At 37.5% G+C, this 25886-nt stretch overlaps 2 protein-coding genes across 6 annotated transcripts in view; one reads left to right on the forward strand and one right to left on the reverse strand.

The window, feature by feature from the left end:
- On the forward strand, positions 1-23850 carry LOC123756784 (F-box only protein 39). Of its 5 annotated transcripts, none has more exons than XM_045740114.2 (11): positions 1-73; positions 1205-1333; positions 10251-10411; positions 12224-12334; positions 12797-12969; positions 13408-13579; positions 15004-15126; positions 16283-16522; positions 20601-20765; positions 21799-21900; positions 22656-23850. In XM_045740114.2, the coding sequence occupies exons 2-11, from the start codon at positions 1231-1233 to the stop codon at positions 22842-22844; spliced, it is 1539 nt and encodes a 512-aa protein (XP_045596070.1). In that variant the 5' UTR covers positions 1-73; positions 1205-1230; the 3' UTR covers positions 22845-23850. The 5 variants fall into 5 exon arrangements, with proteins under 5 accessions (XP_045596070.1, XP_045596068.1, XP_069187995.1 ...); XM_045740112.2 differs by having other exon boundaries at positions 3-73; positions 966-1333; XM_045740113.2 differs by having other exon boundaries at positions 14-73; positions 961-1333.
- LOC123756785 (adrenodoxin-like protein 1, mitochondrial) overlaps positions 20203-25886 on the reverse strand; it is a 14155-nt gene continuing 8471 nt past the window's right edge. Inside the window, exon 6 of the mRNA XM_045740119.2 lies at positions 20203-20416. The gene's annotated coding sequence lies outside the window, so the exon portion shown is untranslated. The remainder of the gene's footprint in view (positions 20417-25886) is intronic.

Below are 25886 nucleotides of genomic sequence, written 5' to 3' on the forward strand. Positions count from 1 at the left end.
ATAGTCTGTTACTTGCAGGTGTCCCAGTTACTGCTGTGTGCGCGTGTTTAATCGTCATTCCGCTTTTACATATGTAATGTGGCAAGATATCACGTGTGTATATGTGAAGAACAAGGGGCTTGCTCCCTAGAACAGGTGGTGTGAATCAGAGAGCCCAGAAAAGCGTTGCAATAGGACCTGCTGGAACAGGAACGTCAGTTAATACTAGACATTGTTTGATGTATTTATATTATGGCCATTATACAGGAAATTGTTGTAATGGCCTATAAATATTTTGTTTAGTCTCTATAGAGAACATATTAGTGTTTACGTTTAGATATACCGTTATAAGGTCATGTTCCATCGACTTATATGCGTCAAGCTCATTCAACAGTCGTATATATTAAATTATATTTGTCGGCAGCTCCTAGAAACATGTCTATTATTGTACTTATTTGTCAAAAGCTATAGACTAGAAGATGACCATATAAATAGCGTCGGTTTTATTATTTGAATTAATTCTGCACAAGGTTATCCCATTTACTTTCTATTTTTCCAGTTTCTTATTATAAGAAGATATAGTTGTTGTATGGTTGATATTGAGTGGTTGTTTGCTGGTCTTTGACTGTCCTTTTACTTTTTTATGCTTCTTCATTCTTAGTTATTGGTACACAGCAGAAGGGCACCTTCTTGTACTTGCTGGAGATTCTAAACACCAACTGCTGCGTTTCTCCCTGATATATATATTGTTGCAGTTTATCCATGTCAACAACTTCATGAAATGTATACTAAGACATTTCAAATCTCCCTATAATCGTCAAATTATATACAATTTTTGCAATCCTGCTATGGTAAAACTTTTTATATTAAAAGTTTAAAGAGCTTATGAAATCACAAATCCAATTATGTACAGCCGTGGTATTACATTATGCAACACACCTATGTAGCTTAAGAACGTTATAAATAGTTGTGCATTGCCAGCATAGAACGTTGTGGAAGTGACCAGATAATTTTTGAGGACAATACTGAAAAATGAATACCAAATCCTGGAAACATTCTGGAGGTAGCAGATGTATGAAGATGTTATGCCAAGGCTTTTCATGAAAAACTGGCAGACTGTCCTGAAGTGTAGCACTGATTGATTACTTAATTTCAAAGCTGGTTTTGTACTTTCCTAACTACTGACAAGTGATTAATATCTTCACTCTTCTACTCATATGAATAGTAATTGAGTACTAGCAGTGAGTGAGAATGACGTCAAGTTCAATGACATCGAGTCCAGCGGCAGGGCGAGCCAGTTATGTGTCTGGGAACCATCAACGGAAAACCAGGGTGAAACTATGGGACCCCTTTCGTACGTATGTCACACATGTCATATAAGAGTTTATTTTCATGTTAATTTAATACTACTAACAGAGAAATTCTGTATTGAATTCATGGTAGGGGAGTGTTGCAGATGCACGCTTCCATTAAAAAAATTGAAATACAGTATATATAATTGACCCTGTGTTATAACACAATTTTTTTAAGTAAATCTTTATAAGTTGTTTTGGTTCAAGAAAAGATATCATTATCATAGAATTCTTAACCCTTGTTATTTCATCAAGTATTCCATTTTCTTACTACCAATTGGATCCTAATTACCCAATGGATGTCTTTTGCTTCAGAAAATGCAAGAGAAAGCATATCCCCTGTTTATGTTTGAATATTTTGCGAGTGGTATATTCATAACTTTCATATTAATCTCCTAGTGAACAGAAGCAGTAAGACGCTTTTAAGAGTGAAATGAACTATGTTACTTTTCCCAATAACAAGATTCAGTCAAGTACTACAGTGTATTTTAATCCAGTTAAAACCCCACACCCATCCATACCGTTAGCCTTAAACCCTATAATTGAATATATTAAACTATCACGCATCAATAGAAGATCTTGTCTTTACTATACCTGCAGCTTCACTTAATAGTGAGGGTTTGTGTATTTCTCCAAATTACAGCACAACCGTCACACGGCGACCCAGTAATTCAACTTGCTCCTGTAGTCCAAAACTTCCCTTTAGTAACAGGGGAACAAACAACATTTACGACATGAGCTATACAGCTTGTTCTTCACATAGGTTTTACACAAATATTAGTGTATAAAAATATCTTTTTGATATCTGGTGTGAAAAACGGAAAAGAGGAAAGTGATCCGTGAAGCTGCAGCCTACGCCAAGAAGAGGTAAGAATGCTAATTACTTTTACAGAGCACGTGCAGATTTGAGCTTCCGTTATAGATTAGGAAATTAGATATGTGTGTACCGAGTTTTCGTAGTTCATCAAAAAAACTAAGGGAAGTAAAATGATGAATACAATTACTTTTGGGATAAATTTTAATTTGTTTACTTATATTAGTCATTGAAAATTTTACTCATGCTGACAGAGGATCTTTAATTAACATTGATAATCTATTTAAAGTATATCATATATACTTTAACATTTGGTGTGTAGCAAGCTATAATTATAGACAGCCAGTGCAATACTAGTATTGTGAACTATAGTAACTAAAAAGATGTGAAAGCCTTAACCCTGGACAAAGACCCAGAGGTTTGGTAATTATTTTCGTTGAAGACTTTTTGACAAATTCTCACAAATATTATTAAGTACCAGTCGATATATTTGATGCCTTGCCCCCCGGGTGCTTCTCTCAAAAGGGGTAGATGTACCAGCACAAACAGCTCCGAGCGGGAACTAACCGCTCTCTCATCTAGACTACACTGCCTGTAATCATCCAGTTTCCAATTACACGAAGAATAAAGCTTGCAGTGCCACCTGGTGATCATGGTTCACTCATCATGTAGTGCCACCTGGTGATCTTGGCTCACTCACCGTGTAGTGCCACCTGGTGATCTTGGCTCACTCATCGTGTAGTGCCACCTGGTGATCTTGGCTCACTCATCATGTAGTGCCACCTGGTGATCTTGGCTCACTCATCATGTAGTGCCACCTGGTGATCTTGGCTCACTCACCGTGTAGTGCCACCTGGTGATCTTGGCTCACTCACCGTGTAGTGCCACCTGGTGATCTTGGCTCACTCACCGTGTAGTGCCACCTGGTGATCTTGGCTCACTCACCATGTAGTGCCACCTGGTGATCTTGGCTCACTCACCATGTAGTGTCACCTGGTGATCTTGGCTCACCCACCCTCTAGTACTACCTGGTGATATAATAATAGCAATAATTCATCGTGTCGGGGGACAGGCAGCCAGTGTATATATATATATATATATATATATATATATGTAATATATATATATATATATATATATATATATATATATATATATATATAATATACACTGGCTTATGTCGAGGTCTTCCCCTTCTTCCCCAAGGTAGAACTACTGACCCTCCCCAGAATGCAAGCCCACAACAACTTGACTCCTGGGTACCTATTGACTGCTAGATGAACAGGTTCATTAGGTGATAAGAAACCCGCCCAACCATTTCTGTCCCGGCCGGGATTCGAACCCGGAATTCCCCCTGAAATGCATGGTTCTTTTTTTAATGGTATTCTTTTTCGATTTCTTTCTTAACCTTATTGAAAAATGACTTTAACTATATTAGATTATGCACCATATTTGTGTTTTTCTGTCATATGCATTGCCTTCATTTACCGGCTTGTTTGTTCCTAACAAGATAGTCTATTATATTATATTTGATTTGATTTATTCTTTTTTCGAGAGCAAATGTACACATACTGTCACTTACATAGTAACCTCAAACACCTGTTTGGATTTAAAATGTTTACGAAAATGCATCACAACACACAAGGATGAGGACCCCCCCCCCCAGAGGAGGCAAGGCATCACGAATATAGACAGATTAACTACTAGAAATTTGTTGGTGTAAGCGTATTTAACTGTTTCTTCTTTAGATGAAGACTGAAGACTTGTAATGATAACTGTTCGTAACGTTATGTAATTAACTTAACTTAATGAAATTAAATTATGAATTAAATTTAATTACATTAAATATTGGTGTAATATGACACTGTAGGCCACAAGGCCTACAGTGTCATATTGTAACGGGGGGTGGGGGAAATAGCTCTATCTTGTCCATTATTCCACCCCCCAGTTAGCTAACGAGGCCGGGGGAAACAGCTCTCTCTAGTCCGTTATCCCGTCCCCAGTTAGCTAACTATTCTAGAGCACCTCCAGAGTTCCTAAGACAACCTCTCTCGTTCAACACCTTGTAACCTAGGTATTTGACTACCTAGGTGCTACGACTACAAGGCGCCGTCACTTGATCAGTTACCCGAAACTCTAGAGAGAACTCTAGAATACAGAATCATTGCCACAAACGTATAAGAGAAAACGAAAGGAACGAAATGAAAAGTGAAGTAATTAGTGAGGGTTTGGGGTGAGAGGTAGAGATGTGGGAGGAGCGAGGAGGGTCATTAGTTGAAAGTGAGAGTTCAGAGAGGGGTGGAGGGAGAGGTGTAGATAGGTAGATGTAGAAGAGTAGATAGAAGTAGAAGAGTAGATAGTAGAAGTCGAAATGCTGCCACCATCCATTCTAGACCATTACATACAAGACAAGGAATGGAACTTGTCTGTATCAAAATATTCTCAAAGGATGTTATCAAGATATCCTTATTAGTATGGTCCCATCTTTATCATGTATCAACTCCAAACATGTACTCAATAAATCCATGAAACCAGTAACCACAGAGGCTTTCTCACCTCAACTCAACTCTCTAGGAAACACAGTGAAAGACCATTTAAATAATAAATTCAACAATTATATTTTCCATGATAAGTATCATAACTTAAGCAATTCAATTAAAATGTTCCAGTTTAATATGCAAAGTGAGTCATCATCCAAGAAATCGAGAACCCTACAACTTGACTGCCCCTGATCATCACACAACATATGTAAACACGACCAAGTCACCTAAATGTTCACTCACCGAGGACTGAGTCTAAGTTGAATAGAGAGGGGGGGGGGTCTGTAGCTTGACAGAGACTGTCTCGCCCCTGCCGGCCGACAGCCTCCCTGGTAGGGCTGTCTTCTCTGCTTCTGCTGACTCCCGTTCTGTCTGTTAATGCTTCCTGCTCGATAGTTCTCCGAGTATTTATTGGGGAACCTAGTAGCTAACTCCGCCCACAAATAGATAGCCTCCGGCACTACCAAGCCACTCCTTAAACGTCGGCTTGTTTGAAGGCTACCAGACTACAATTAAGAGCTTAGCGGAAGCAAGGTGAAATTCTCATGATCTGACCTCAGGTCACTTGAGGTCATTAACGCTTTGAGGTGTGAGATCTCAGGCAGACAACTGGCGCCTCTCAGATCCTTGTCTGTGACTCATGTACTCTATATATATTTTAAATAAACTAACCCAAACACTTTTACAGTGTTACATCTCCCCTTCTCCCCGAAAATAAAGTTTTTGCAACACTGCTAAAGCAAGCTAGCTGTGTGCGACAACTTTATTAACGAAAAGAATACATCCTAGCTAAACAAATATACATCATCCTACTCTAAAAAATGAAATATGTAGACAGACGTCCATTGTCTCTGGCTGGGCGACGTCACTGCTTGGTCTTGTAGATAATCCTGTACCACATTTCTTCAACACAACTGCCTCCGTCGCTTCTCCGTCGTTAACGCACAACAACACTTGGTCAACCCGAAAGCCGTTACTACTTGAACTGTGCACAGGACCGTGGAATTCGGTTGTCCCAGCTGATCTGTAATTGGCCCTACGTCAGTCACCATGAGAGACGTATATTGGGGTTCTTCACAGCTATAGGGACTACAAGTTTCGAGACCTTCATATAGTTGCCAACAGTAGAAATCCCATCCTACTCTTCTCCTCCCTGTTGCTCCAGCACGCCTCCTTCAGAGAGCTACTTCTGACAGCCACATCAAGTCCGCACGACACAGGAAGAATCACTCAACAGGGCTACCTGCTTGTAGGAGGGGCGGCCAGTTAAGGCAAACGATCCTGTCTTGCAATTACGCTCCATGCAATGATGCTGACACCAGCAAGGGACACTAGGTATCGTGTCTCACTCAGCTTGTCTTATCTTCTTCTTCTTCTTTCTTCTTTCTTCTCTCTTCCTTCTTCTCTCTTCTTTCTTCTCTCTTCTTTCTTCTCTCTTCCTTCTTCTCTCTTCCTCCTCCCCTGGGTCTTTGACAAGCGACCTGGGGTCCATTGGGGTCTGTCCGTCCTGGGGTCCACTGGGTAGACCGATGTTGGTGGGACAGACTGGAGTCGTTGTTGCTCCTCTTCCATCTTTACTGGGTCGTCTGGGGTCGTCTGCAGAACGACCTGGGGTCCACTGGGGGTCCGTCCGTCTTGGGGTACCCTGGGGTCCGTCCGTCTTGGGGTCCACTGGGTAGACCAATGTTGACCGACTGAGAGGGCTGTATCTCGGGGTCCCCTGGGGTGATGGTGGTGGTGGTGGCCCTGACATCCAGGTAGGGGGCTGGTCGTCGTGGTGGTGAGGAACGTCCCTGAGTGTGGTACACAGCAGCCGTCTCCCTCTTCTGTATATGCGTCGCGCCTCTCCTCTGGCTCCCACCTGTGAATTGAACATAAAGGCGACAATACCCGTGTTCCATCTTGTTGTGTGACCCTGTAGTTTGTATAGGGTTCACACAGTCCAATTATAAGCTCTCCTCCTGGCAACAACTACACTTAAATTTTAATAATCCAATTAACTCTGAATGATATTAACTTGGTGGAACATAAAACAGTAACAGAGTAAAGTTAGAGAAGAGAGAATAAGGTCATCACTACTTTTAACTTGTCACACAACGAATCTCCACAATAAATATCAAAACTAATAGACAAAACACTAGCCTAACTTAACTATACCGTTCCTAATCTTACGTACTTAATTAACCATTACTCCCACCCTTAACCTACAGCCACCTACGTGACCCAGAGTGTCTCCCTAGCTTCTCCGCCGGTCAACAACCCCAAACTGTTGCCACCCCTGTGACCAGACTATCTAACGTCGAGCGTCCCCAACGTGAAGTCTACTGACATACTAAGCCTCCCCCTAGCATGCTGTACAATACCAGTACACCTCGGGTTATTGCGTTCAAATGGAGTAAAACAGTCGATCGCAATAATCTGAGCAGACTCACCACTTAAAACTACTTAAGAACTACACCTGCCACTCCCCACTGACCTGGAGACCAGCGGCGGCTGGGTGTCCCCGTGGGACATGCGAGGTCACCTGTCACACTCAGGTAAGCTCCACTACCCACCAACCGCTAAGTTCCAAAATCACCAAATCTTATCACTAGCATAAAACACTACACACGCAAGTTCTGGTGAACATTCCCTGAACACCACAAAACTCACAAAATCACTAAACCACAACACTAGAGAATCACTATCTCCTAGCCTGAAAAAAAATTCGCTAACTCGCGAATAATAAACACCTGTCAAGATCTCCCTGATAGCGCCTGAGCGGCAAAAAGACACGTGGGACTGAACAATGTTAAAAGAACACCAACTACCTACAACATTGTTCAACACCGCTGCCATCATTGTAACGGGGGGTGGGGGGAAATAGCTCTATCTTGTCCATTATTCCACCCCCCAGTTAACTAACGAGGCCGGGGGAAACAGCTCTCTCTAGTCCGTTATCCCGTCCCCAGTTAGCTAACTATTCTAGAGCATTCCCAGAGTTCCTAAGGCAACCTCTCTGGTTCAACACCTTGTAACCTAGGTATTTGACTACCTAGGTGCTAAGACTACAAGGCGCCGTAACTGGATCAGTTACCCGAAACTCTAGAGAGAACTCTAGAATACAGAATCACTGCCACAAACGTATAAGAGAAAGCGAAAGGAAAGAAATGAATAGTGAAGTAATTAGTGAGGGTTTGGGGTGAGAGGTAGAGATGTGGGAGGAGCGAGGAGGGTCATTAGTTGAAAGTGAGAGTTCAGAGAGGGGTGGAGGGAGAGGTGTAGATAGGTAGATGTAGAAGAGTAGATAGAAGTAGAAGAGTAGATAGTAGAAGTCGAAATGCTGCCACCATCCATTCTAGACCATTACATACAAGACAAGGAATGGAACTTGTCTGTATCAAAATATTCTCAAAGGATGTTATCAAGATATCCTTATTAGTATGGTCCCATCTTTATCATGTATCAACTCCAAACATGTACTCAATAAATCCATGAAACCAGTAACCACAGAGGCTTTCTCACCTCAACTCAACTCTCTAGGAAACACAGTGAAAGACCATTTAAATAATAAATTCAACAATTATATTTTCCATGATAAGTATCATAACTTAAGCAATTCAATTAAAATGTTCCAGTTTAATATGCAAAGTGAGTCATCATCCAAGAAATCGAGAACCCTACAACTTGACTGCCCCTGATCATCACACAACATATGTAAACACGACCAAGTCACCTAAATGTTCACTCACCGAGGACTGAGTCTAAGTTGAATAGAGAGGGGGGGGGGTCTGTAGCTTGACAGAGACTGTCTCGCCCCTGCCGGCCGACAGCCTCCCTGGTAGGGCTGTCTTCTCTGCTTCTGCTGACTCCCGTTCTGTCTGTTAATGCTTCCTGCTCGATAGTTCTCCGAGTATTTATTGGGGAACCTAGTAGCTAACTCCGCCCACAAATAGATAGCCTCCGGCACTACCAAGCCACTCCTTAAACGTCGGCTTGTTTGAAGGCTACCAGACTACAATTAAGAGCTTAGCGGAAGCAAGGTGAAATTCTCATGATCTGACCTCAGGTCACTTGAGGTCATTAACGCTTTGAGGTGTGAGATCTCAGGCAGACAACTGGCGCCTCTCAGATCCTTGTCTGTGACTCATGTACTCTATATATATTTTAAATAAACTAACCCAAACACTTTTACAGTGTTACAATATTAGTGTCATTTTGCTGGCTGGCGGCGGTGTTGGGAGTGTTGGACCGAGGCAGTCAGAAGTGGTGTTGCTCCTGGCTAGTCTGGGCTGGCAGTGCTAGGATTGTACCGATTACTACAACTAGAAAGCAAAGAAAGGATATCCCAGAGGGGCGATTGGTCAAGTGGGGATAGAAGGTCAGTAAGCGAAAGAAAATATTGCTTATTATTGAGGGATAGAGCTAAGGCTTATCCCAGCTAGCTTGATGTATTGGTTCTAGATTTAGATTTAGAGAAATCTCATATTTTGGTGCTAGGCATCATTTTCACCTTGCACTCGGTACACATGCCCAGGTAAGGGTATGTGTCTTTGTTTTATCAAAGATAATATAGGCATAGTTTCAGACACATCACACACCTACCTCTTCATCATCATCTTCCTCCTCTTGCATTACCTACAATAACATAGGCCTAGATTCCGACATAAGTTAGAACTCTACAACTACAACTCTACCACTGTGTCGATTGCACACATATTTGTTGTCATTCACGTTTTTATCTAGAAAGTTGGTAAGTCTACAATTTATATTTTGGCGATGAGCTTTTAATTTTATCACTCGTGTTGATCACAGAACCCAAATATATACATAGCTGTAACATATCGAGCATCATCAATATCTACCCTACCATGCAAAGAACTAAAACAAAGAAAATCATAATTAAATCTGTTGTCTGATTCAAGGCTCATTGTGTACTGTTGATTATCGCTGGCTTGGTCGAATGTTGTTAAATGTTAACAATGATAGCAATAATAACAGTGGCAGTAATGACATCAATAACAGCAATGCTAATATTAGCAATGGTAACAATAATAGCAATGCGAGCCATTCAGCGGGGCCCATACTATATGTTGGGCCATATTGAACTTTTATTTATTGTTGTCAATAAATTAAGTTTAATGTAACATTTAATTTTGTTATTACTTAGCCTGAATGTTATAGACGAGTGAAAAAAACACACAAATTGAAAGTCATAATTTCTTACCAGATATCAGCAATTGACTTAAGTGGCAATCCTAAGGGTTGGATTATAGATTCTTTGTATTCCTGCTATGATAACTCAGTTAATGAAAAGGAATTCACGAAATTAGAAACCTTGTCTCAAATTAAGATCATTCGCTAAAGTGCGGGAAACTTTGATTAAATATTGAACATTTAGTTCCGATTGAAGAAAAGTTAAGATTTTCATCAGCGAAGACTAGGTAACTACATCAGGTATGTGTTTCACAGTTCCATCTATGCATATTGTTTAAAATATTTAGAATCTGAGCATGTTACACAAACTTTCAAAAAACATTTCGTGCAGTTATTACAAAAAATTTACATTAATAATTTTTGTAACAGTATTCGATGAAAAAGGGAGCAAAACATTATATTATACTATTGATGAGAGAGATGACGAGGATCCAAATCATGAATACAGCAGTTGGCACATCCTCCCAGATCTCATACTGGAACAAGTCTTCCAGTACCTCTCACTCGAGGAACGACACAGTGCCTCACAGGTCAGTGGGTATTTTATTATTTGCAAATAAATGCATCATATTTTCTCTATCATAGCTTATTTATAATTACCTAAGTGTAATTACAGGTTGAAAGCTATGCTCGTGGTGTTCTGTTTTCTCACTACTCTGTCACATAATGCTTTGAAACTATTGACGGTTTTGGCCTCCACCACCATCTCATTTAACTTGTTCCAACCGTCTACCATTCTGTTTGCGAAAATGAATTTTCTTATATTTATTCAGCAGCTTTGTTTCCTTAGTTTTAATAAATAACCTCTTGTCCTTGAAGTTGTAGGTTTCAAGAATTCTTTGTATATTTTATTGATTCCTGTTACTATTTTGTATGTAGTAACCATATCATCTCTTGTTCATATATTTTCTAGCTTTGGTATATTTAACACTTCTAGCCTTTCCTCATAGCTTTTGGTTTTCAATTCCGGAAGCCATTTAGTTGCATGTTTTTTATTTTTCTAGTTTATTGATGTGCTTCTTGGGCATCATGTAACCGATGCTTGGTGCAAGTTTTAAGTATTAGTCTTAGTGTTTTTCCCACACCTTGTCCGAAACGCTATGCCTATTAGTTGCTTTAGGCATAGTATGTACTAGCTCTATCTAGAAATCCAACATTTTGTTTGTAGCTCATTTTAAATTAATGAACTTTTACCTGAATAAACATTATCTTATCTTGCATATTCAATTTTGATCTCACAAAAGTCGTGAACCTTTTATTTAATATTTCACCCTCCATGTATTTAAAAGTGATTCTGAAGTTAGAAAGCATAGTATATGCTTCTCGCACAATGTTGGTTATGTGGTCCTCAGATGACACTTTTCTATCCAGAACCACCCTAGGCTCTCCTTTACAGAAGTCTACAACTTTTTCACATAATTTGTAGGTTGTGTGTATGTGGCCTATTTTCTCCTATTCCACATTTCATAACATGACATTTATTCACATTAAATTCTATATGCCAAGTGTTAATCCATACTCCGTCATCTTGAAGGGCATGACAACTGTCTTAGATTCTTATATTTCCTACATTTTATCTTACAACCGACCGGACTGGTCGGTTGTCTTCTATCAGCTTCTCTGCCACTTTCTCTGATCTCCGCCTTGGTGTAGTGGGAACTGAAGTTACTACAGTTTTACAGTTTCTAGCATTTTGACTACCACGCTTGTCAACGATACAATGTGTGTGTAATTACCCTAATTAGTTACATGATGAGAGCTACGCTTGTGGTATCCCGTCTCCCAAGCACTCTTTGTCATATAACGCTTTGATATTACTGACGGTTTTGGCCTCCACACCTTCTCACCCAACTTGTTCCAACCGTCTACCACTCTGTTTACAAAAGGGAATTTTCTTATATTTCTCCGGCAGCTTTGTTTCGTAAGTTTAAATCTTTGACCTCTTGTTCTTGAAGTTCCAGGTCTCTGGAATTCTTCCCTATCAATTTTATCGATTCCCGTTACTATTTTGTACGTAGTGATCATATCGCCTCTTTTTCTTCAATCTTCTAATTTTGGCATATTTAATGCCTCTAAAACCTCCTCGTATCTCTTGTACTTAAGTTCTGGGAGCCAGTTAGTTGCATCTTTGCACCTTTTCCAGTTTGTTGATGTGCTTCTTAAGATATGGGCACCATACAACCGCTGCATATTCTGCATGTTCTGCAGTTATTGAATGCACTTTATCGTACATAATTTTTTTTTGGATTTACTGTAGCATCATTTGAATTGTATTTGTTATTATTATTAGAAATGATCGTTTAGAGCAGACTTTAAACGTTTCATGGTTCATGTATTTTTAGGTGTGTAGAAACTGGAGAGAAGCATTCTATTTTCCAAGAGTATGGTACACATTTCTTCTTCATGATGATTTACTTTCGAAGAGAAAATTCAACTATTATTCTGGATGGCAAGTTAGTAAACCTAAGAGTTTGTGATATTTATATATGAACTTCATCAATATGATCCTGACTTATTTACAACAGTTGAAACTAAGAATACGAAAGAAAGAACGCAGTATATCAGTCTTCAACATGGGGGTTCCCTCACATCTGTTCCCAGCAAAGCTTCCACACAATACATAGTTACCTAGATTAATACCTACGGTGATACCCTATCATGGAGCTATGGTTTGCTTTCATTAATAGTAATTCACTGCCTTTAATTTTATTTAACAGTATTATTTTAGTTAAATTTGCCCAGTGCGCATTTCTTCAGTTTCCATTGATATTATAATACACAAATATATTTACATAACATAATAATAAAATATTAGATTAGTATGGTGATATAGAAATGTAGCACAACATTGTGTATTAAATATTTTGATAAATTAAATATTTTGTATATAATGAAAGTTATTTTTCTGATTTCAGAAACTTCTCGACCATCACCGAGCCACATTGTTCCTCACAAAGAAAGGGGAACATATAAGAAGTTTAATAATTAAACCAATGAACAATCTCTTTAATTTGTATGAATTTTTGAATATATCATATTACTTGAATGATAAATTCCCAAGTATACTGGGACAAGTACACACATTGAGGTATGTTACTCTTTTGTACTCCTAAAGTTCTTATTTTACATTATTATTGTTATTATTATTATCTCTAAAAACCATGCTGTGTTGTTACTTATATGAGAGTTTGTCCATGAACTTGCAGACGTGTGAGGTTAGGGTTGATGGGTCCAGAATCTTGTTATTTTCTATCTTTCTTGAATCGAAGATACGGGGGGGTCACATTTATATATTTCCAAATAAAAGGAAATTTTCGTTGGTGTACAGATTTTCGGAATAGGAATGTCAGTAATAGACACAATGCATTTACGATTTTGTATTGAATTCTGCGCTTATGGAGCTGTCGATTCCTTTAGTTTGATGATATCTTTTTAACTCATTCTCTTCTACATTTATATTTCGTCAAAGAGTTACAATGCTGTTTGAAATATCAATATTTGTGTTTAATTGTCTTGCTCTTTATAGATTTCACTTTGAGTGTCACATAGCAGAGCGGTCAGAGGAGGTTGTGTTCGGGACAGGCGGGCTGATGCTGAGCATGTTCAAGCGTGTCTTGGGTATCCTTCCAGCGCTCAAAACTCTCGAGATCAAAGACCTCCTTCTGAACACTACTGATGGATTACAATTACTCGATGACGTAAGGCAAAATAACAAATTAGGTACAAGTCTTAAGTACTAGATTGGGTGAGTGGGTAGTACAAAGTGGGGAACTTTGAGGACAAATTAGGTACTTACTTTTGAATAAAGTAGTTAGCCAATATTTTAATTCATTAGGGAGCTAATTACATAGACTGGATTCTTTTATTTGCATCGAGTGTTTTCACAGATTTCATCTGACTCTAGGAATATCAAAGATATATTTATTTTTGGTCATGGGTTCTATTACATCTATCAAGGAAGCGTTTCAAATCAGGATTAGAATCAATGAATAAGGTCTAGTAAATGTAAATAGCACAAGAGAATGTGTGGAGTGAGTGTATGTTTAGGGATTTAAACAAAGGAGGGGGGGGCTGTGTGTTTTCTGAAGACAGACTTTGTTATAGTTCAAATTTTTGCTGGGCTTGAGCTTGTTTGCAGTGACTGAACCCAATACATAGATACCGTATGTTAGCTAGGGATAGATTAGCGAGTAGTATAATGTAAGAAGAGCAGAGCAGGGAACATAATATATAATTTTAAAGAGTATACCATCAGGTTTAGACAATTTTGGCTTTGCGTTGTACATGAGTTCTGAAGTTTACTCTCCTGTCTATGTGAAGGCCAAGGAATTTCCTCTCCTTTTACTATTAATGTTGACATTGTCTATCTGAAAGTGAATTAGGTTTGATGGATTGCTTCCAAATAAAATGTAGTGAGTGTTTTCTATGTTTAGCATTTGTTGGTTGATATCCACGAGTGAACTTTTTTTATTTAGTAATTTGCAATATTATTAAATATGTGGGTTGGGGTTTGAGCAGATGGAGGTAGTATCATCAGCAAAGGATAAATGGGTTTAAAAACATTGGGGACATTTGGCAAGTCACTGATGTATATAAGAAATAGGAGGGTTCTAAAATGCTGCCTTGTGGCACTCTTAATGGTAGAGTAGAGAGGTTATGTTATTGATGGCTACATACTGGTCTCTGTTATTAAGATATGATCGCATACAGTTGAGGGCTTTCCTTCAGGACCTTCCTTCAGTTACCTACCCATTGCAATTTCAGAGGAGGACCTTAACCATCACAACCTGCTACTGCTATCATCTTAGATACCATTAGGGGAGGAAACCTTATCCGTACATCCTCAGTGAAGGACCTTCTTATATGACCTTTCACTTGTCTTTATATGTTGCATGCTGCAATATACATCTACCTTTATGATATATGTCAGTGAATAATTCGGTCAATATGATATTCATTATTTACATGGTCTTTACTGAACGAGCATTGATATTGTTTAACTGGCTTGAACATTCTCTGCTCTTTCTAGATTGAAATGGAGGGAAGGATTAAGTTAGTAATTAATGTCGTAAATACTGCATTATATGACAATGAAATAAAAACAGTTTTATATCCTTTGCAGGTATGTGTTACATGCTGTGAAACTCTCCAGACTCTGATTTTGATCAATATCACTAAAGTTGGATTGACGTTACTGCATCCGGGAGTGTTCATCAATCTCAGAACATTAGCCATTTCTCCTCAGGTACTGTTGCCATCTTTACTCCCGAGAAACTTCGTTCTTGGAACCTTTTTAGTTTTAGGAAATAGGTTTATTTAAAGGAAATGAGTTTGATGAACGAATTTTTTATAGTACAGTTCTAGGTAAATTAGAAGCACAAACTTCTTGGGTAAATGTAATTTAATACAACAGATTGAATAAAGATGAAAATGACAATGGAAAATACCCACTTTAGAATGCACGAAGCAAAATTCTAGAAAGTTCAAATGTTAGTTATAAACTTAGTTTCTGAACTAAGAGGACTACGAGAAAAAAAATGACTGCTAATCTTCTTTCAGGATGCAAAGTAATGAGCCTTTGAGTGGTGGGCGAACATGGACAGCGTATGTTAAATTGAAGACAAACCCCAGAGGCAGAAATGAGAAATATCTGGGTTACATTACTACAAACATGGCACCTTTAAGGAACACACCAGCAAAATAGTCTGGAAATGTTTGAGTATCTCTCATGGACCTAGAAAAAGATGCCGACAGAACATTATTGATTAAGTAGCCCCGGCCTAGAGTCCCTAGCTAAAACAGCACAAGCTAAAACTAGAGAAAGTTAAAAAGTATGCTTCTAGAATGGTCCCAGAACAGAGGTGACTTACACCAAGAGGCTGAGAAAACTTCACAACGTTGGAGGAAAGAAGAAACGGGAGATACAATGACAACGTACAAAATATTGAGAGGAACGGACAGCGACAAATAGACAATGTTCAAACCAAAAACTGATAGGACCAGGGGACAGGGATGGAAGTTTTTTTTTTTTTTTTTTGCAGTGATATTCCTGCACGGGCCTTAAGCCGCTGGCTGACCCACTAAGTGTTGCAAGCTGGGGACGAAGATGGGCCGGAAGGATGCCAGGAAACACTTCACTAGTGGAAAAGTTGCCAGCAAGTACAATGTGCTACAAGAAGATTGTCCAGGTGACCTTAATAAGTAATTTCAAAATGAAGTACGACAAAAAAACACGAGGCATCAAATTTATTACATTATCTGATTAATGGTTAGAAATGCGGGACTACGGAGCTAATGCTCGACCCTGTAAGAACATATAGGTGAGTACAGACATATTCGTTTCCATACATGGTAAATTTACTTGAAACTTAGAATGTATAGCTTTCTTGTTTTCATTGCAGAATATCAGTGAAGAACTTCTTCAGCTGCTGGAAGATACAGCATTACGAAATCTCTTCATAATACAGAACAAATATACTGAGAACTGTCGATCCATTAGCTACAAAGCCTGGAGACAATGCCGCCAGAAAAATCCTAAACTTAGAGTTCATCTTTGTATTGAAGGAAATTCAAGAATGGATATTGTTCATCAACTGTGTGCTCCTGTCAAGAGTATAGTTTATGATTCACCATATGCACGAGTGAGTATATCATCATAGTTAATGATTGCTGCTGTGTTATATATGCCCGCGATTACTTGTCTCTCCACTTGTTTCGATGTAATCACCTAAATTTGTTTGCAGAGTCCAACATTAGTCCCCTCAAGCACCATTTTCCCATTCGCTGAACAATTAACGCAATGACACATTCTTCACGTTTCTCGTCGTATTATTTGTTGTAGTTTCTGGTTAAATTTACCTCTCTAATCTATTATCGATATCCATTCCATCTGTGTTTACAGACTCCACCTGAGGCTTTTCCACAACCGTATCTTAATTACTTAACGTATTGTGGTTGGGTTCGAATCCTGGCCTGGGAGGATTGACCGGGCGCCAATCCTTAACTGTAGCCTCTGTTCACCCAGCAGTAAATGAGTACCTGGTTGTTAAACGATTCGGCGGGGTCGTATTCCAGGGAAATTAGGATTAAGGACCTGCCCGAAACGCTACGCGTGCTAGTTAGTGGATTTACAAGAATGTATGAATTCAATACTGGAACTGCATACACAAGGATCGGTCTTATGTAGGTTGAATAGTTTTTAAAGGCCTTCTTGTCTCGACTCCTAAAGGCTAATCAAACATTTGCCAGTTATGTATGTATATGTTTGTGCTTACATGACTGTATCTACGGGTAGCTAGAACTAGCTCCAGCTGCCCTCTGCATTGCCTCTGTACCTGGTGCAATTAAACTTCACGACATTCTAGTACTATGCCGAACTTGTTCTTAATATTTTAAGTTGAGGTGTCTTCAATGACTTAAACTTCAAAACTCATTCCACTTATTCACAACCTGCACCGAGTACAATTGTTTTATGTACATCAATCTGTCTCTCTGACTCATTTGTGCTTCCAACTTCCATCTGTGATCCATCTTGTCCCCCCCCCTGCTTAATCGGGAAACAGACTGTATCAGGTATATAAAATTAAACAATTTATTCCTCTCATCCTAAATGTTGTCGAGGACATCAAATATATTGTTCATTCATGTTCATTTATTATAAAATAGTCTTATTAAGTTTTTAATCTATCCTGTAAGCTCAATTATATTATCTATATCACTGGTCATGTTAGAAATATCTGAACTTTCTGCAACAATGTGGATTTCATGCTAATGGTGCACAATCAATAACTGTCCTGATGTATGTGTACAGTGATGTGGTCGATTCCTTTCTCACTTTTCTAAATGCCGGACCTTATTTGTCAGTTTCATATATGCTGCTGACGTTATTCTAATTATGTGCACCTCTGGTGTACAAATATGATAATAACACAAGGGGTACACGCACTCTAGGGTACACAGGTGGAAATTAAGTGTCCAAATGAGCTATAGAGGCACCAGAAAGAATTTGTTTAATGTTCCCCCTAATTCGGCGAATCTAGGTTCAACGAATCTCCGGTCTGGACGCACACTTTTCAGGCCGGATTTACGCACCAGTTTCTACGAACTCTGGTTCGCTGAAGCGGGGGATGTGCGGATTTGCTTACGATGTTGGGAAAAAGTTCACTGACTGGTGAAAAACTTTCCCTTTATATCACAGGTTACAATTAATAATTCCTTCATATGACAAATTGAACCACAACAAGTGAACCACATTAACCAAACACCAGCCAGAGTGGTCAACACAACAAGTTTCCGGAAGATGAGAGGAAATGTCAACACTGTGGAGAAATGCCCGACAGACCACTGGAACATTATCTAACACAGTGCACAGTTACAAACCCATTAAGATTTCAATTTAGATTCAACAGAGCAGAAGAAGTTGTTAAACACATATGGCAAAATCTTACTAAAGCGACCATACAAGTAATAAATACTCATACTCCGCCCAAGTAAAACAAAAACAAGCAACACTTAGTGGGCCAGCCAGAGGCTTAGGGCCCGCGCAGGAATATCTCCTGCAAAAAAAAAAAAAAAAAAGGAAAGCGACCGAGTGTCCATGATTTTCGTTCACTGTTTTATGGCACCACTATCTTTGAAAAGGAATTTCAAGGCTGAAGAATGAGAAGCTAGCTTTATATATGGTAAAATTCCATCTCACAGGATGGTTAGTCATACATGGAATCAGGGGAGAAAATACCAGCTTCAATACTAGCTTTTAAAACAAGAGCGCAGGTGGACGGGTCTAATCCATGGGCACACAGCACCATGTGCGTTTTCCTTCGAATGCGTCGCAACAGTTCAGTGACCTACGGTTTCCAAATAATACAATTAATAAATCGTTTCTAAAATAAGTATTTTTATAACTCTTATTATCCTAATAATGTTAAACTAAAAATATAATCTAGAAATATATATGATGTAAATTCAATATAAGAGAGAAATTTAAGCCAACCTATTGTAGGGTGTATAGACTTAATTCCTCAGCGTTCATGACTGTCAGAAATCGGCTTAAAAATCACGCTCAGGAGTCAAATTTCCAACATTTCAGATATTTTGAAAACTGCAGGGGGATTTGGGCAAAATATGACCCTTCGCCGTTTTCAGTAATTGGCATATTTTCGGTGTAAAAAGTCGTAATTTGAAAATGAAAATAGGTGCAGAGAGTCAGAATTCAGCTCAAAAATCACGCTCAGGAGTCAAATTTCGGACATTTACGATATTTTGAAAACTGCAGGGGGGTTTGGGCAAAATATGACCCATCGCCGTTTTCAGTAATTGGCATATTTTCGGTATAAAAAGTCGTAATTTGAAAATGAAAATAGGTGCAGAGAGTCAGAATTCAGCTCAAAAATCACGCTCAGGAGTCAAATTTCGGACATTTACGATATTTTGAAAACTGTAGGGGGGTTTGGGCAAAATATGACCCATCGCCGTTTTCAGTAATTGGCATATTTTCGGTATAAAAAGTCGTAATTTGAAAATGAAAATAGGTGCAGAGAGTCAGAATCACGCTCAGGAGTCAAATTTCCGACATTTCAGGTATTTTGAAAACCGCAGGGGGGTTTGGGCAAAATATGACCCATCGCCTGTGGGGAAGCGTTCTGTGGGTATGGCAATTGGCGGCCACACCATTAAGACTGCCGCAGAGCAATTTGCAGAAAAGATGAATATTTCAGATTTTCGAGCTAGTGAAGAATGGTTGCAAAGATTTAAGAACAGGCATAATGTTAAGAGGAGGAAAATTGCCGGAGAATCATTAAGTGCAGATACGGATTCTGTTGAGCCAAGGATGATAAGAGATATTTGTCTCAAGAACATGACTAAAGGAAAGAAACAAACCAAAATGAGCCAATATTTTGCAAGAACTAGTAGCAGAAAATCAACCACCACAGCTGTACCTAGTACGAGCACAGCAGCAGCAGCCAGCACCAGCTCAGAAACAGTTGAAGCCAACACAGCAGCAGGGAGCACCAGCAAAGCTGATGCAAACCTCTAAGAACGTGTGGAGTGTACAGTTAGAACAAGTGTTAAATTTAAGTACATAGTGATGACAATTAATTTAAGTACAGTGATAACATTAAATTTGCAGTAGTTTCAGTGTACAGTAGTTTTCATAAACTGTATTGTAGTACTCCACAGTGCTAACTGCATAATACAGTACGTATTTACTGTACAATATTCACAACTCTTATGGGAATTCAAGATGGATTTAACTCCAATACTAAGGTAAAAACTATGTTACAGCCTTTTTCCAGTAGAGTAGTAATATATAGGAACAGTATATAATATGATAAAGCATTTTTATTGTGTACAATAAAACAAAAAGACTGATGTAAACGCCTCCTGGATTAGCCCATACGTGGCACCTCCTATTTATATTTCTTCATATGACAGGTTTCTAACTTGCAGGATTAACTTTGTCATTCTACGCTGGACACGTTCTAGTGAATTTATATCCATTCTATAGTACGGCGATCAAAACTGGACTGCATAATCTAAATGGGGCATAAAAAGAGCATGATATAGCTGAAGAACAACACAAGGTGTCTTATTACTAACACTTCGATAAATAAATCCCAGTCCCCTATTTGCCTTATTATGAACATTTATGCATCAATTTAATATTTTTATTAATTTAATATTAAACTACTTTTACAGTACTGTATATTGCTTTTCCAGATCACGACGTCTATGATGCTTACAAATGTTGAATTTTATAAGCATGATCTGGAGGTGTTTGCTCACAAGCAGCTGCCCAGATTCTATATGCCAAGATCCTTTCATGATAGAATAGACTCCTCTCTGCTCTTGTTGGTCAGACAGTGCCCATATATACATACTCTGGTAAGTGAGAATTAGACTATATTTTTGCACTACAGTATAAATAGTGCTCTACATTTGTTTGGTTTATAATATCAACTTCCCCATTTCATTCAGTTAATAATCATGCAGATGAAATATTTAGAAAGTTTTTATAAAACCCATAGAGCTATAAGCTCAAGGAATTGCCTACCCGCCGAAGCTGTAAATGCCAAGACATTATTTCAGTTTATTACTAAATCATTGGAACTTGCAGTGCTTCCAACCAACGTAAAGCCAATACAATGGTCGTTATACGCAGAGTTCCTTAAGTAAATAAAAGATTTTAAACAAATACAATAAATATCAGACTAGTGATTCAAACTAGAGGATATGATTATAGTCATTGTGTTGAAGGATTTTTTTTTATATAAATTGTGATAATTAAAGAATCAAACTGAACTAACTTATGAACTCCCATAATGAAACAATACCATAATAAAAACAATATAAAACAATACTCCCATACAATAAAACAATACATAATACCATCTTGTGAGCATTAGTAGAAAAAAAAAAGGTTAGAGGCGCTGTTACAAGTGGGGGCTTTTTTATGAACAGAATATTCTTAACTGGGAAACCACTTAAAGTTAGGCTAGGCCCAGCCCCCTGGGAATTAGTCTCCAAACTCAAACTTACTGACATATTTAATACATATACAATTCAAAAGTACAAAATTTATGAGGCCCATGCAAATTGGGAGGCCCTAAGCTTGTTTAACTTAAACCTAAACCTGGCACTGACTAGTCATCAACATGTAGTCCTATCTGATCAGAAGGTAAAAAATAATTAAATGTGTATGGTGCCAACACCATGAGAAACTTTGATGGTTTATTTGATAAAGAAGAAAATAATGTTATATTTTATTATGAAACCATCTTCAGTTTATTTCTATTAATTACTTTCCACTACTGACACAAACTATAGACAGTACAGTACATGAATCGAGTACTGAATACTTTAACAATCATCACAGAACTCTATGCTAATGGCACTTAAGCTGTGTGTTGACTTTCAGGCTGTACGTGAAAAGGTGTCTACAGCAACAGTACTTTTGATAGCTCATTCTGCAAAGAATCTTCAGTTCTTCTATGTCCGTAGAAATGCCATTCTACTAAAGGTCAGTTATGCTCGAAATCGTGAGGGTTCATCCTTTTAATCCAGTGTATGTTTCTCTCCGGTTATATAAACGTTATCACACTTTCTTGAAGATTCTTGAATTCAAATTCTTGAAGAATTTTGGAATTTCCAATATACTTTTTGCATAAATGTTTAAAATCAGGACATTCTATGAGGTGTGAAACTGTTATCAGAACAAGAGAGTTCTGACAGTAAGTCTTTGTATTGTAAAGTGTCCATGATTTAATCATGTGTGCCCGGTAAATGACCATGTCAGATATGTTTTACTTCATATTTCGGTAGCAAGAGGAATATTATTAAAATTAGCTAACCATCTGTATCTCTCTAAGGGTTTTGGATGGTGTTAAATTGTTGAAATTTAATTAAGGATTTCTTTTCTAGGTGGAACAGGCAGGTTTATGATTTTTTTTAATGGTGGCATATAAGGAATACTGAGTGAACTCTTACAATACTTTCTATGAATATATTTTTAGTCCACAAAATCCACTGTTGTTGTTTACACTCATCATTACCTATCTTTTCTGGGAAGAAAAAAGTTTCTAAGCAAAAGGTGGATAAAGGTATTAATAGTACAGAATAAACAAATAAAAATATAATCTATCAATTCTGTACTTCATTAACACATTTAGTACTACTATATTAATAATGACATTTACATATTTAAATTTTCATGTCATCACATTTTTGTTGAGAACTTTCATTACTCTCATTAGTAAAATGGCTTTCTAATTTCAGGCAGACTGGCCCATGAATCCAAACTGGACCCCGGTATTTTATACCTGGCTATGTAAGAGTGCACTATCTTATGAGGCTATGGAATGTGAAGTTTCTCAGATATTGGGATACAGATGGCAGGCTCTCACTGACAAACAGTTCAAGAATATGCAGATTAATCTTGAAAAAACTAAATTTATGTACTCCTGATGTAAAGAAAAAACAAGATTCATATACTATATACTGTATGGTTTTTAACTGCATTTTTAAATGATCTGTGGAGTTTAATGGGCTTCTTAAATGCACAGAATATATATATATAAATATATATATACACGTATATATATATTACATGGTTTTTCAAAGATCATAACTTTTTGAAGATTTAAAATAATGGTTGTGAGAGGGGTAATCAGTGTTGAGAAGTCAACATTTGCAGGTAGCATTACAGTGTGTACAGTATTAACTTCAAGAAAGATGCTGCAACTGTGTTACCTTTTCAGATAAATAATTTAGGATTTGAAGATTTTCATTATCAATAATCACTGCAAATATATGTTCACACAAGACTAATGAGACTGTTCCTTTGCCACTGTTGTTATTTATGTACAGTATATATAAGATACAATGGGTTGTGTAATTACAGATTTTAGTTATTAAATGGTACAGTCTTGCAGTCACTAACACATCCAAAATTTGTAATCAGATGGGTTTAAAGTATGTAAATACTGTAATTAAATTTTAGTACTGTACTGTAAATTTATAGTGTTTTCAAAGCAAATAATTATCAAAAGAAGGCACCAAGCTGGGAAGACTATTAATATTACCAGATATTAATAGTTTATTCTATGCTAAGTATTATAGTATATCATTAACTCAGATCATTGCTTGGTATTATATAATAATTTTAACTTTTGGCATACAGTACTTCCATTATACTGAACTTAATTTTGTTATCAGCATCATAAATTTCATATAGCAATTATTGTTTCACATTGCTATTAAGTTATAGTACTGTATATGATTAAGAAAGATATAAAATTTATTTATAATTTTAACATTACTGTATAATAATGTATCTGTGATTTTCACAAGTTTAATTTAAAAAGATTATAATAATTTCCTAAATATAATACTATATTAAGGAAATTATTGTTAACTGTTACATAGCTAATTAATAATGCAAAACTGTAATAATAAATATGGAAGTGCTATATTTTGTATTTAATTTCTATATTAAAATGCTACATAAATAAAAAATGATGGCTATGATGAATGAAGTAGAAGCTAGGAATGCAGACTACAGCATAATATAGATTCTTAGAATTAAATGAAATAGATTGTATATGTTAATAAATAACCAGATATATTACAGTACTGTACTTTACTGCCAAGACTACTGTAATCATGTTACAATTGTTTTTTGTCTCAAACCTGAAGTATCATTTTGCACAATGAAGTACACACACTCCAGACATAGTTTTGGGACTTCATTACCAAAATATTGATCTGTATTCTCTCTTATCCTGCTAAGCACACCTGAACATTTCAAGACTTAAACAAGCAGCAAATGAATGACTCAACTTGAGAATGGTCCAGGATGGACCGAAACGTCGTCGTCCCTTCACCTTCTAGTGTGTGGTCTGGTCAACATAATTTAGCCATATTATTGTGACTCATCACCTGCAAATGATTGCCCTCCTGCCACATGTTATCACTTACATTCAACATTTGTAAATCTTTAAGTATAATGCACAGTTGCTTGTGAAGTAAAAATGACAACAGTTGTGTAATCCAAAACACTGAAGTGAAATTAGGATGAAAATAGCCCTAGGATATTTTCAAGATCCAGCTTAATTCAAACATTTGTTTTAGTGAGGAATGCAAGTATAAATACTATTGTTACAATAGGCAATTCAATGCTACGGTTTGTAGGATATTACTCAAGAGGGAGCAACTTAATGGGTGAAGGGCAATATATGAGGAGTGCATCACTCCTTCACCCTTCAGATTAAGCACTGTCTCCAATGGCTAGGGGACTACAACAAGCCAACTACCCCCGACTTCCTTCAGGCTTCCTACCCCTGACAATGACATACACCACCACATTGTACTGAGAACTCCTTTCCTGGGGCAATGAAACCATCCTAACTTCATACAGAAATCTCAGCCTTTCACTTTCTTAACACACCAGTATTCCTGATCTTAGTCTTTCTTAGGGTGACTGGCAACTTGTCCACACTGTAGACCAGACATGAATACTGTACCTCACAAAATCCACAAGAGATGTGTACACCATGAGGCGGGTGTCTCAGTGTACAGTACAGCATATACTGTACAATGAGTTTATTTTTGTCTGGAACTGCAGTATGTTCAGAACTAAGATATACTTATTGGTCAGTCAGTAAGTTAGTGACATGGCCTTAATTACTCTTCACAGGTTGACAGACCTTTAGCACAATATCAAACCAACATAAGTGTGCCCTTCCTAGTGGGTTAAAACGACAAATATTAAACCCAGTAGTATTAATGGAATTGTCATTCTGTCTTCCATGAACAATTATTTTGCATTTTTAAATTGTATACCATACTGTATAAATAGTAGGTATTGCACCTAATAAATAGTACTGTATATAATATGCTTTAATTAAGACGTAACTATTCTAAAAGCCACCTCTTGAGGCCACGATGCTAGTGGGTGTAAAGTTTACCAACGACTGTGTTGGGAAAAACCATCAATAAATCCAGAACAGACAAGTGATTGAACAGCACTATAATAAGACATGATGATATTGGAATCTGCATTGCACCTGTATATACAAGTACTTCATTAACTGTTCAAAGTATCACTTGTCTATCCATGTAATCATTAAAGCAACACACTCCAGTCAACCTCTTATTTTCCATGTAGTCTTTAGATTTTCCTCACCTTTCAACCTCACATTACCTCATTTATTGTGTGTACAGCCTGTATTAAACAAAGCATTATAATACTGTACTGTACCAAATTACTGCATAGTTACCTTTTGATATATTTTTACTATATTGTGTTATTTTTCCTCTTTTACTTATAAATTTTGCTTACTAGGTATTAAGACATTTATCATTTGTTTACACATAGATAGAATATTGCCAAAATATGGTACCAAAGATTCATTTGTTCTGATGACAATTAGCTGTAATTGATTTCCAGCAGTGTGACTGTGCTTAACTTGTAAATTAACTGTAGCATATTATGACCGTAAAAGTCAT

The sequence above is a fragment of the Procambarus clarkii genome, chromosome 26 (genome assembly GCF_040958095.1).
Source record: "Procambarus clarkii isolate CNS0578487 chromosome 26, FALCON_Pclarkii_2.0, whole genome shotgun sequence".
Lineage (NCBI taxonomy): Eukaryota > Metazoa > Arthropoda > Malacostraca > Decapoda > Cambaridae > Procambarus > Procambarus clarkii.

Excerpts from the sequence above, each read along its gene's own strand:
- LOC123756784 (XM_045740114.2), top strand. The coding sequence starts at position 1,231 with ATGACGTCAAGTTCAATGACATCGAGTCCAGCGGCAGGGCGAGCCAGT. Across the intron at positions 13,580-15,003 it reads GATTACAATTACTCGATGAC|GTATGTGTTACATGCTGTGA; the intron begins GTAAGGCAAAAT and ends TATCCTTTGCAG. Across the intron at positions 20,766-21,798 it reads GCCCATATATACATACTCTG|GCTGTACGTGAAAAGGTGTC; the intron begins GTAAGTGAGAAT and ends GTTGACTTTCAG.